The sequence below is a fragment of the Epinephelus lanceolatus genome, chromosome 23 (genome assembly GCF_041903045.1).
Source record: "Epinephelus lanceolatus isolate andai-2023 chromosome 23, ASM4190304v1, whole genome shotgun sequence".
Taxonomy (NCBI): domain Eukaryota; kingdom Metazoa; phylum Chordata; class Actinopteri; order Perciformes; family Serranidae; genus Epinephelus; species Epinephelus lanceolatus.
Window position 1 is genome coordinate 6,239,704 of NC_135756.1, and position 11,322 is coordinate 6,251,025.

Genomic DNA, 11,322 nt, shown 5'->3' on the forward strand with positions numbered 1-11,322 from the left:
CTCTGACCCTGCCATTTGATTTGTTCCTCCATTGCCACTGTTTATTTCTGCTCCTTCCTGTTTGTGCTCAACTGACCGTAAGAGCCGTTCCTGCGAATGCTTGGTAGAGGAGAAGAAGAAGAAAAAAAATGGCGGGGTGTCGCTGGTTGTGGTTGTGGTGGTGGGTGGGAAGGTGTGTGTCAGAGATCACAAAGCGCAGAAAGAGACAGAAAAGACGGCTCTCGACCACAGCGCTAACATGTCAACAGAGATTAAACTAGTTTATTATTTTCAAAGAGGGAAAAAAAAAAATTACGAAACAAAAAAGCAGTCATATTTTACACTAGTGATTATTATTAAATTTTTACAACCATTCAGTCTGCATAACATAAAGAAATAATTCTACATCTTTGTTTATTTCGTATTTTTGGTACTCTGATTTATACATACAAATAACAAATACAGGAACTTTTTTCACAATGCATATAATCTGTGGGCAGGAAGAAAGTCTTTCAGGTGTTCAAATGTGCATGTGTGTGTATGTGTGTGTGCGTGTGTGTGTACGTGCGCGCGTCAACACAAACCAATTGCCCGAGACCTATAGCACATCCAAAAAGAAAAAGAAAAAGAAGAGAGACGCCTGCAGCCAGAGCCGCCAACTCTCTGCAAACTTAATGCAACACAATTCACGCAGGCGAAAACCGAGGCCTGCCCTTTCTCAAAAGTCTCTCCCTCTCGTCTTCTCACCTCCTCCTCACTTTTTTTTTCTTTCCTCTGGGACTTAGAGGCGTCCTCTCCTCACTCGTCTGGCGGGAGGTCTCTTCTCCTACTGCTGCGACTCGTACCCTTCTCGTCGTCGTTAGCTGCCCTGGGGCATGTTTCCTTTTTTTTTCTCACTTAATTAAAAAGTCTTCATTAAATGTACTGTATTTCATACAATTTGTACAAATATATTCAACGTGTGTCTCTCCTCATCTCCAGCAAGAAGAAGAAGAAGGGGCGCGGGGGGGAGGGCCGGGGGGTTCCTGTTACACAGGTGCAAGGTGGAGGAGAGGCGGGTTCGGAAATTTCGGGAGAGTCAGAGTTTTTTTTCAATGTCTGTTTTTGTGATGTGTGGAAAAATGGCTTTTTGTACACAAATGGAGCTCCTTATCATGTGGATCGGCTGGGAGGGCAGCCTCAATGTGGTGGCGGTGGCGTTGGGTGGAGGAAAACAAAATCTTTCCCCCCTCCGGAGGTCAGTGCGCCACAGTCATGTCTGCAAAGCATTCACATCGCAGAGGTACACTTTGATTTTTATAAAAATAAGATACAACTGAGGAGACAAAGGAGCCGAAAGCCTGTCCTCGTCGCACCGCAGCTCGGTGGCGGGACAGGGGGGCTTGGGTCGGGCCAAGGAGCGGTTTATTTGTCTGTTAGGATATGGAAGCAGGTCAGCAGAGGTACCGAGGGGTGTGGTGGTGGCGAGGCCGAGGGTTCAGGGGTGGTGCAGCGCAGGGAGCTCTAACCCATAGCTGTGACCATACTGGAAGGGTGGTGGGGGGCGAACGGGAGGCTGGAGGAAGGGTGCATGGGTGTGGGGGTGGTCAGCGGGGTGGTCAGCATGTGGCCGGAGTGCGAGAAGGGAGGGAAGGACGACATGTGGCGGGAGAGGGCGGCCGGGCTGAAGGAGCTGCTCTTGTCCATCAGGCTCTTGGAGAAGTCGTCCATGCTGTCTTGGGACTTTTTGCTCTTCTTGGACTTGCTGGACATCTTCCTGTTCCTGGTCTGGATGCCTTCCTTCTTCATGGTCAGAGGTCGGTTGATCTGCTCTCGAAAGGAGACAGAGAAGGTGGCACATTAGTATTTTGTCGCAGCGGCGTCATGTTCACATGCGAGATAGGGATCAGGTTCAACATAAAGACGTTCGGCGTTGCGGCCGCGCTTACATTAGGCAACAATAAAAAAAGAAACCCGTAAGTGAAGGGTGTCACCACGTTTCAAAATAAGTAAGAAAATGTGGAGCTTTTAGTTTTCTTTGAGGCAGATTTTGGGGTTTTTGGGAGACATAATGATATGTAATGGAGTCCCATTACGGGCAAATCTGACTGTCCCATCCTGAAACACAAGATTGTTTATACACTCTTTGTGTGTGTGTGGATTTAAATGTTGATTCATTTAAGCTGAACTGTATCTGAGGCTGCGACTGTGCCAGAAAGAAAGAGAGAAAAAAGGAAAGATGGAGGAGAAGGGGGGGGGTGTACGGAGGGAAGATGGAGAGTGTGCAGAACAGAGACGGAGAAGGGTCTGGCAGCTAATGTTGACCACAGAGACACATGGCCATGACGACCGCCGGCGTCGGCCAAGTCCTCCTCTCCACCCTCCTCCTCAACCGCGTGGCCGTCTCCTGGCCAAAATGGCCCCAGCTGCCATATTCCAGCATAGGTTTTAGCCGGGAATGGGAGCTGGATGATGGAATTCCGGCTGTGGCACTGGGCAGGATTATGAGGGGAGGTGGATGAGGCCGACTGGCTTCCTGATCTTTCTGAGCGGTTCTTCCCGGGGAAATGGGAGCAGGGATTTCTTGCTCACTGTCTCTCGCGCTCTGTCTGAGACATTGGCATTTTTCACAGACTCTTTAAGCAGAGTGGCCTCAATGATTAGCAGAGGGCAGAGATCTGTGTGCCCCCCCCCCCCCCGCTCCCTCTAGTGATGTGGTTTCATTCTCTAAGATGTGGCTCCATACTGGGTGACTTTCTCTGCCTTGCTTCCAGCTCTGAGGCATGCTACGCCCACCTAAAGCCGGTCAGGCCTGCGCTCTTTGATGCTGAGATGTCTACCGTCTCGCAGAGGAAGCCTTGGGCCTCCGGCCTGCGCTCGGGCCGCCGCCCCGGCACATCAAACAAAAGCCAAGCCAAAGTGTTTGAGTCAATGACCACCGCAGAATACACACGGCAGCCCCTCACATCCTCTCTCCCAACACCAGCAGCTAACCACCTGAAACCAGAGGTACAGAGGTGTCAAAGCTGAACACACTGTACCTCACTCACAGATGCACAGATGAGGAAGACATCTTTCACATGTGGTGACCTCACTCCCTCCTCCTCCTCCCTGATTACTAAAAAGAGTCTTTGTTTCAGGTGTTAACAAGGCCTCATGTTTGTGGCAACTTCTGTTTCCACAAGCTCCTTACGGGACAATGAGCTGCTACCATCAGGTGTTTTGGGACGGCACACATGCAGGCGAGCTGCGGCTAAATTCTCCATGAAGAATGTGGAATTTGTTTCAAAGGGGAGCAAGCCCCAACAGAAGTCTGGATTTACCAAAATAAACTCATTTCACAATTACAGCAGGGTCGGGGTCAGTTCAGATGCTAATGTGTGAGTGGGAAATATTATTCTTCTCTCCTTTTAACCTTGAATCTGCCTCTGCAGCGCCTAACTATCTGTCAAAAGTAACATGGGAAAATGATTTAACAGGGAGCGCTTGCGTGACAAGCAGGGCAGCAGAGCAGGATACTCTTCCCCCCTTACACACAGGGATATAGGCAACCTTTATCTGTTGTCTGCGCAGAGTGTGAGGGGGGGTATTACCTACATGTGGCCTCAGAGCAGTTAGCCTGCTTATTATTACTATTAGTTTCAACTACAATGGCTGTTTGATTAAAAGTGACAGCTTTGTGCAGCAGGAGAGGAGGGAGAGGGGGAGATAAATGAGTCCCTGGGGTTTTCAGATTGAGGATGTGAAATGATGTGGTGAGGCGCTAACCAACCCAAAACGAATCAGGCGGATTGGTGGTCAGAGGGGGGACTCCAAGTCCCTGGCGCGCGTGGAACCAAAAGGCTAGAAATAAGAAGAAAAAAAAACGGGGCCTGGAAATTAATCGAATTTTAATTAAGCCCCCCCTTCTTTAATATTCAAAAGCAAGGCGGCTGCGGGCTTAGTTCACTTCGGTCTTATACATTTTAGATTCGCACTTACTGCCAATAAATCATATTAATTCTACAGTATTTGTTATCACCGTGCCCCGGAAATCCTCTGCAGGGACAAGTCCGATCAAATATTCAGAGGAGGAGGGAGAGGTGCCCAGCAGGACGTGATGAGAGAGACAGAAAGAGGAAGATGGGATAAAATATTCAGGACTTTTTTTGATGGGTTAGGGAGATATATCCTATGCAGGTTTATTACTTACATTGTGCAGTTTATAGTACAGGCCGCAGGCGTTACACACCGGGTCCCCGTTGGCGTTTCTCCGCCACAGCGTCGTCGTTGTCGTCTGGCAGTTCGCGCATGACGTCCCTGCCCGTCTGGCTGCGGACTGTACAGCAACACAGGAAAGAAAGAAAAGGCCACAAGAACGTCACATGACCACGCAATAACCCAATCAACATGGAGGTTTATTCTGAGACATGTGGCACCAACGTGCAGGGCTGCCATTCCTACAGGACGCGTCTTTTACGCACAGAAATGTGGATGTTTTACGCACCGAAATGTGTGTTTTCCTTGTGCGTTTGGCAACTGTAGCCCAAGTTAACCAGGGAAAATGTGGCATTTAAATGCATCACGGTTGTAGGGTGGCAGCCCTGCATGCATGGCGTCTTATAAACATCTAAATGCATCACAGAAAAAAAGCCGTTTAATTTATTTCATTGCACATTAAATGCATTCTTTATTTCCACTCTGGCATTGTGCATAGCTAATTTTAAAAAACAGTATTTTGTCTATATATACACTCCTAATGTCCACCCATAGGATTTTTTTTTTTTTTACAAGCTGAAAATAGTTTAAAATAAAGACAGAAATACCAAAAACAGAGCTGCTTTCACTCGAGGCTAAAAATAGCGTCATAGAGCACATACCTCCTGGAGAATAAATATTTACAGAAGACATAAAAGCAGTGCCTTGAAATGGGAGAGCTATTAAATCTGATTAAACCCCCCCTCTCCCTTTAAAGTGCCTGTTTGTGCCACGGAGGCTTGTCTTAAATGTCCACCCTCGTGACATTAAACAATGAAAGTGAAAAAGGGGCATATAGATTTGGAATCGACTCAAAGATGAATTTTTAAAACACAAATCATGGATAGAAAACACGAGCACATTCATGCAGTGAAATGAACCCTGCAGTGGCCAATTAAAAAAGCATAATAATAAAGGAAATAAATAAATAATAATAATAAAAAAAAGAAAGTGTGTATTTTTAGCTTCGCTGCAGGCTACCAGCAGAGTAAAACCCTCTCTTCATCCTGACACAGTGAAAGTCATGTCTTCCCATGGATTTAAGCTGCCTGTCTCACAGCCCCCAGTTTGCTGCAGTGGCTTGACATTGATGTTATAATCTCTAAAAACAATCGATAGACAGGTGACCGCAGAGGACACGCGAACGCAAAGGACTACATTATCTCGGGGAGGGATTTCCAATTATACACACGTGGTGGCCTAATAACCCCTGCTGCTGTGTGCTGTGAATAACCAATCAGAGTGGAGGAATTATGTCTATTAAGTGCATTTTTTTAATTAAATAATTTCATATAATCTGCTTTTAAATTTAAAATATAAGCAGATTTGTGCGCACATGATCAGATTCCAGGTGATATCTCGCTCCTAAATCTCTGATGTCACTTCTAGCCTGTAGATAAGATTTTTTTGCCCCCCCCTAAATAAAAACAAAGTCAAATATGGCGTGGCAATTACCCACCTGGCCACCCCCGCGCATTTAAGCAGAGATTATAACATTAAACAATCTCAAGTCGTGACTGTGAGCTGGCCCCGGGCTCGGACTCCGCTGCAGCCTGTTCTGTTTTGACTGGGGAAGCGGGCTGTGTTGTTAAAAGCGACTTATCTGCGCTGCTCAGATATCCGGCAGCCCTTTCCTGGGAAGTCGGGTTTTCACATTAGAGAGGCGAAGGGGTTGTAGGAGAAGTCCAGAGCAGGACTGGACAGCCTTTGCCTCGAAAGATTTTTTTTTTTTAATATGTGTGTGTGTGCTTTCATAAGAAGGCAGGGGGAACTCCTCTAAAGCTAAGGAGATGCAGCTTTGATGAGAGGGGCTTTCCCTGAAATAACTGCAAAGTGCAAAAAAATAGCTCCACCTGAAGAAGTGCAAAAATAGCCTCTAATAGCCCAGATGTGTTTAAAATTTTGAAATGTCAAAATAATATTTAAACGATGGAGCTCTGTGCGTTTATTTGAATGCAGGCCTGCAGCCACAAGCTACAGCTCTCTTTAACGGAGGGAATGCATCTCCAAAATACACATGGGGGCCTATTGTTTGAACAGAATCAATGACAATTTTTTTTTTTTAGCAAATAAAAAATAGCATCGTCATTGCATTTGTATAAATATATATATAAAAAAAAAAATACTGTGCAGTTTTTCTATGGTAGTATCTGAAAAACAGAGACCTGCACTTGTCGAGTCAATTTCCTGCAGCTAATAGGCCTACTTCTTCCTGGATAGGGGAAAAACAGAGAGAGAGACGGAAATGTCATCAATAGAGAAAATGTGGTGGAGACGTACCAGCCGCCGCTTGGGTTTGATGAGAGGGCGATTCTGCCCGTTCATCTTGTGATAGAGTCCGCAGGCGTTACACAGATAGTGACCCGTACCGTCCCGCCTCCACAGCGGAGTCGACGTGGCCCCGCAGTTCACACACTCTCTACCTTCTGCAAAGAGCCAACAACACACACACGTACACGTACACACACAGAACACGGACACAGTGTCCAGGTCAGTAGGTCTTTGGGAATAAGTCTCAGTGAGTGTGTGCTGCAAACAGAACAGGTTAGATTTAAATCATGCAGTCTTTGCAACAGTAATAATTTAAATGCAAATATAAGCATGCAGCACATATTTGATTATAACACACATTGGTGCAGCAGTTGTGTTAAGGTCCATAATGCAATTTGCAATTTGTTTTTTTTAATAAAGTACAATATTTTTAAGCTACGTGCTTGGATTTCCAGACTAAAGAAAATGCACTTTGCTCCGTGATAAATTGGAATTAAAAATAAAAATAAATCGAATAAAACAAGCCTTCTTTTTTTCTTCCATCAGCCAATCTCTCATTTTAATAATAATAATAATAATATTTGTGTGTGTATCGCGCTGACAGGCTGTGCCCTTTGTTTTAAATTGATTGAGGGGGGGTGTTCATGTTTCACTGGCACTTCTCTAGTGACACCGACAGGTGAGACGCGCACTCACAGTTTGATTCGAGCAGAAGGGGCCCTGAAACTGAAACAAGGGAGCTGCAGCCACAGTCAGATTATTTGAAAGCAGAGACTCACACACACACACACACACACACACACACACACACACACGCACACAGGGCTTTTTCTGTGCAGTGCCGAGAGCTTTTTGCATTTTCATGCACCCGCACTTCCCCTTTTTTTATTTTACGAGCTGCAGAAACACTCACACACACACACACACACATTTCTCCACGGAGAGAAACACACACAGTCCGAGTCATGCCGCGTTTTGACTTGACAGACATACAAGCACCTGATCAAGTATGTTTCTGTCTTGCCTTTGCAGCTGAAATCAAACAGGAACTGTGGATCCTGCGCGTCAAAGTTGAGTGAAAACAGGCCTCTGCGATGCAAATATAGTTTGCATGATATATGTGCGCTGATGACCTCATTAAACAAACCGGGAAATATCTTTCAAAACGCACATTATCTCACATTATCCCGGCATTAAAAATCTTTATTTGCATTAAGTGTATGCTGCTGAATAATCCCGATGATATGCATCAACTAATCCAGTGTTTTCTATCCTCCCCATCAAAGCCACTGATATTAATCTCATTACAGAAAAACTGCTTTTCAGCGGCGGCGGCAGCAGCAACCTTTAAAATAATTACCCTCGCCCTTTTTCACAATTTGGAAACATCTCCCCTCTCCTCTCACACTGTCTCTGTTCGCTCCCCTCCCTCCGTGCTTCGTGCACTCTGCCACGGCGACGGCTCAGCCGCTTTTTCCCTGTGAATGAACGAGCAGCATCCGGTGCTCTACCGCTGGGTAAACAATGCAACTGTGGCGCGCACTGGTCTGACAGTAATGGGATTATCTTAAACATATAAACGGGGCGACACAGCCCAGAGAGCTGGCTTCCCCTCTGTCTCTCTCTCCCCCCTCTGTGTGTGTGTGTGTGTGTGTGTGTCTGTGTGTGTATGTCAGTGCAGAGGAGGAAGAGGAGGAAAAAAAATGACCTAAATTAATCTATTCAACTCTGAACTGCTTTGCGTCATGATGGTTATATTTCTGTGAGTGGAAAAATGTCCAGTGGAGTCTGGGGAGAAGAGTTTTATTTCTAGCTGTGTGTCGCATTTTTAATTTATTTATTCACATTTATTAGAATTGTTTTATTTAAATATATTTAAATCTTTGAAATTAAATGTGTTATTTTATTATTATTATTATGACCAGGTGATGAAAGAAAGCTTTGAGGCATTCTGATGCGCCTGTTCTGAACACAGGTTGACCTGTTTGGCCTTTAGCCCCAAAACCAGAGCTTGTTCATGTGAGGGATGGATGAGCTGCTCATGGGCATTTTTTTTTTTAGTATGAGATTAAACATGGCTGATCATTAAGGCTGCAAATCTGGGGAATATGGTGTTAGATCAAAAGGGAATGTAATAAAAGCGCACGCCTACCTGAATAGGACCTTGATTTTGGTCTTGTTTTGGAACCATAACTAGAAGATGACCCACCTATCAGGCTACTTGGTGGGAAGAGGCCTGGGCCGTATTCAGGGACATAGGGTGGGTATGTGGCGATGGGGTGGTGGGCAGAGGATGACCCTGCTCCGATTGATGCCACGCTCCGGCTGTGAGATGACTCCAGTTTCATACTCTCGGCCAGGGTCACCTGGTACTTTATGCACTCTTTATCCTCCTGCCGCCCGGAGCTGCTGGGGCCCGGGGTGGATATGCCCGGGTCCGGGGATACGTCTTTCGGTGGGGTCGGGGGAAACGTGAAGAGGTGCGGACTGGTGTGACCGGTGGACAGGGAGGAGGAGGAGGCCGGGGGGTAGACGGACAGGCTGGCCGGGGAGCCGTGGTGCAGGGGGTTCTTGGGGAAGGGGCTCAGGTTCCAGGGAGAAGTGCTGTGGTGCGGGGCGATGCCTTTGCTCCCCTCCAGCCAGGGCAGAGAGCCGTGCAGTAATGAGGGACGGCACACCTGGCTACCTGGGGCCGCACAGAAACACAAGAAAACATCACAACCTGACCAACAATAAATACACATACATTTATTTAATTGAGTCCAGCGATAGGCCTGAACAAGCGCTGCGTGCTGCGCACATTTACGCGCTGATTTAACGCACATTTACTGACATGTTTTATTTTGAATATCCAACACAAAGCCCGGGTGTAATTCGCCCCCAGCTGCGTATTCAAAACACTTTCTATCGAGACACTGCCGCCGTCTAGAAACCTTTCGATCCTCTCTTATGTCGAGTTTCAGGTGGCGTCGTATGTGCGTAATTTTGACCTTTACCTTTTCCAATAAACAGGCCTCGACGCGACACTTGTAAGTCAAAAGCCTCAAAAGAAGCAGCGACGTGATTGACTGTTGAGGAAGTTAAATAAAGGGGACTCCACAAATGACTTCGTGCTGCCGAACAGGATATTATAATAAAGATAAATATTGTTCACGCGCTCAGCAGTGAAAACATGCTGCCGAGCGGCACCATAATATTCCAGGTGTATCTGGGACTTGTGTGCCAACACGGCTGTTTGTTTGAATCCGTAACTAAACCCTCGATTGATTCGGGGAGACAAATTACGCACGGGTTTTTGGACAAAACTTCTGACATGTGAGTCAGCTGAATGTCATATTTTTCGTCGTGTGTGTGAAGCTGAGACGGGAATAGAATGTGATATTAGTGGTGGACAGAAACCAAAGACAAACTGGAGGTAAACCATACATATTTACGGCGTGGTTTCACAACACTATATGCTCTCAGGTTTTTTTAAGACGAAGTCAACTCAGGCCAAAACCGAAACCTGGTCTGGATCACAGTCAGGTAATACAAATAATTCCAAACACAGTGACAGTAATTGAGTATCCAGGGGTAGATTACGCACACGGCTCTAATGTGCACATCATTAAATAAAAGGCCTAAACAGGCCGTTTACTTACTGTGTGGGGGAGGAGGGTACCTCTGGACGGCTCGGACAGAGTTTCCATAGTATGGAGAGACGTGGTTGCCCTGTCCATCGATATTAAAGAGTACATCCACATCGTCAGCGAGCTGATACTGCGAATGGTCCATGTATGAGTGGCCGAGGCCCGGGTGATGTGAGCCGGGATGCTGCTCGTTCAACACCGCGGGATGATGGCTCATCCATCGTGGCTGATCCGCACTTACTTCCATCGCTTTGCTCTTTTTGTCTTTAGTAAATGTTCATGCACGCCGAAGCAAACCGGCACAAGTCACAAGATAAGAAAGAAATCAGTCCCAAATCCGTGCGTTTTGTTAAATCCACAGGTTCCGCGCTTGCTTCCGATCACCTGGAGACAGAGAGGAGAATTTATTGTCTTATTTTTTCACAACACATGCAGCACGGCTAGAAACAGGCACGAGGCGCACGCTTAAGTAAATTTAACCCGGGTTTCAGAGAAAAAAAAACACATGATATTTAAAGACGAAACATACCCCACATTACAAATGCAACAAAGGTGTTGTCATATAAATACGTCCAAAATGGAATCCGGTCCCACGCAGAGTTCCTCAACTTCTTCCTCTCAGTTGACAAAAAATAAAACTGTTTCAGCCCGGCTCAACAAGTTAGAGGAGGTTTGTAGGCGACGGGCGCGCGGCTTGTTTGCAGTGGATGGCTTCACTGCACACTGTCCAGCACCAGCAAGTTAAACTCACTGATCAAATCTGTGTTTGTGCGCAGTTGTAGCCCTCTCCATTAACTCCGCTCCTCTCTCTCTCTTTCCCTCTCGTCTGTGTGGCTGTTGCTCACTCACCCTTTGCTCTACCTCTCTGTGTCTCTCCCCCCTCTCTCTTGCTCTCTCTCCCTCCCTCTCTCTCTCTCTACAGCTCCCTTTTTTTTTTTTTTTTTTTTTTTTTTTACAGTGAAGGCATTCTTTCAGGATGGCGCCAGGCAGCTCAATGCTTGCAGACAGCTGTGGCGCGACGCAACTTAAGGAGGGCCTGTCAGTGTCATCAGTTAAGGGGAGGGGCCTGCCCTAATTGAATATAACGTGGGCCAGGAGAGATGCAGGAGTGCTGCAAGATTTCTTTCAATGACCTTGCCAAAGTAGATATTATTATTGATATTATTAAAATGTGTCCATTAAGCGCGCAGAATTAAACTTTACGCACGAAAACACAGAGGCGTCCTGC

The 11,322-nt window shown here is 46.3% G+C and overlaps 1 protein-coding gene across 8 annotated transcripts; it reads right to left on the bottom strand.

Moving 5' to 3' along the window:
* Positions 1-234: 234 nt before the first annotated feature.
* On the bottom strand, positions 235-11,091 carry gata3 (GATA binding protein 3). Of its 8 annotated transcripts, none has more exons than XM_078165154.1 (7): positions 10,624-11,091; positions 10,107-10,478; positions 8,675-9,151; positions 6,564-6,620; positions 6,360-6,406; positions 4,151-4,276; positions 235-1,785 (listed from the first exon to the last, which is right to left on the bottom strand). In XM_078165154.1, exons 2-7 carry the CDS (start codon positions 10,339-10,341, stop codon positions 1,483-1,485), a joined length of 1,245 nt encoding a protein of 414 aa, XP_078021280.1. In that variant the 5' UTR covers positions 10,342-10,478; positions 10,624-11,091; the 3' UTR covers positions 235-1,482. The 8 variants fall into 8 exon arrangements, with proteins under 8 accessions (XP_078021280.1, XP_078021279.1, XP_033470922.1 ...); XM_078165153.1 differs by having other exon boundaries at positions 8,618-9,151; XM_078165156.1 differs by having other exon boundaries at positions 1,635-1,790; positions 8,618-9,151.
* Between the last annotated feature and the right edge of the window lie 231 nt (positions 11,092-11,322).